At 49.0% G+C, this 1,107-nt stretch overlaps 1 protein-coding gene across 1 annotated transcript; it reads right to left on the bottom strand.

Annotated features, from left to right (window-relative positions):
* Positions 1-60: 60 nt before the first annotated feature.
* On the bottom strand, positions 61-615 carry EURHEDRAFT_382427 (uncharacterized protein; the record flags this gene model as incomplete). Its single annotated transcript, XM_040779537.1, has 1 exon — positions 61-615. One exon carries the CDS (start codon positions 613-615, stop codon positions 61-63), a length of 555 nt encoding a protein of 184 aa, XP_040633594.1.
* Positions 616-1,107: the final 492 nt, after the last annotated feature.

Raw genomic sequence — 1,107 nt, forward strand, 5'->3', positions numbered from 1 at the left:
AAAAAAAAAAAAAAAAAAAAAAAAAAAAAAAAAAAAAAAAAAAAAAAAAAAAGTAGAGAATCAAAGACACCCATGAATGCGATTGTTCTCCAAATTCTGAGAGCCAGGCGCAGAGGGACAGGAAAAGAGCTTACCCCATTCTTCCGCACAATCACACTCCATAGCATGTTCCGTATAACCCATGTTTTTGTTGGCGTACGTGCACGTCTTCATCACCTCGAAGGTCGACCTAGCCTCCCCCGTGCTATCCGGTAAACCCAAGAATAGCTGAGGAGGCCGTGGCACAATCTTTTGCGAAGAGCTACGTGCCAGCTTGGGCGGCTCACCAGGTTCAAGCCGGACCGTAATATCACCCCCAACCTTTTCCTCCTCATTTGCATCTTTGTCTTCACGTCCCTCCCCTTCTTCCTTCTTGACGGGTGGTCGTGATTGACTTCGAGATTTGACTTCGGGGGCGGATCCGTTGGCAAGTGATTTCTCTTCTTCGTTTTTGACGGCGCCGCTACCGTTGAGGACGGGCGACGCAGCACCACCATCATCGTGCTCTAGCTTCATGGCGGTCACGGCATTCGCTACGGTTTCAGACTGGCTGTCCGCGTTGTCATGGGAGGACATGACGCCACGGACAAAATGCGCAGTCGAGGAGAACTAGGATAAAGAGGACGACGCGCGGAACCGCGGTGGGAAGGAGTGGAGATCGATAACAAACGGAGCTGAGCGGAGGACGCTAAATAAGGGGGGGGAGAGATCAGAAGAACAGAATGGGAGCAAAGGAGAGCAAAAGAAGAGACGACTGTAATTAAAGAGAGGGAAAGAAAGAATGGAGAGAGTAGTCGAGGGAGAGTAAAGAGGAAGGAAGATGGAGCAGTCGAGACAGTCAAGTCTCACTTTTTTTTTTTCCCCGGCGGGCGCCAAGACAGATCAGGAAATAAAAGAAGGGATTATTATGGCACAGTAGTATGTCAATTTCTGTATTAAATACTTTTCTCTAGCTGGACTGCAAGTCAGAAAGCACAATAGAACCGAGAAGCAGAACGAATACAGAATATGCATGCCCCCTCCCCTGGTCTGGGAATTGACCGGTCGGGGCTGACCAGACACAGTGAC

Source organism: Aspergillus ruber (genome assembly GCF_000600275.1).
Source record: "Aspergillus ruber CBS 135680 unplaced genomic scaffold scaffold00096, whole genome shotgun sequence".
NCBI lineage: Eukaryota > Fungi > Ascomycota > Eurotiomycetes > Eurotiales > Aspergillaceae > Aspergillus > Aspergillus ruber.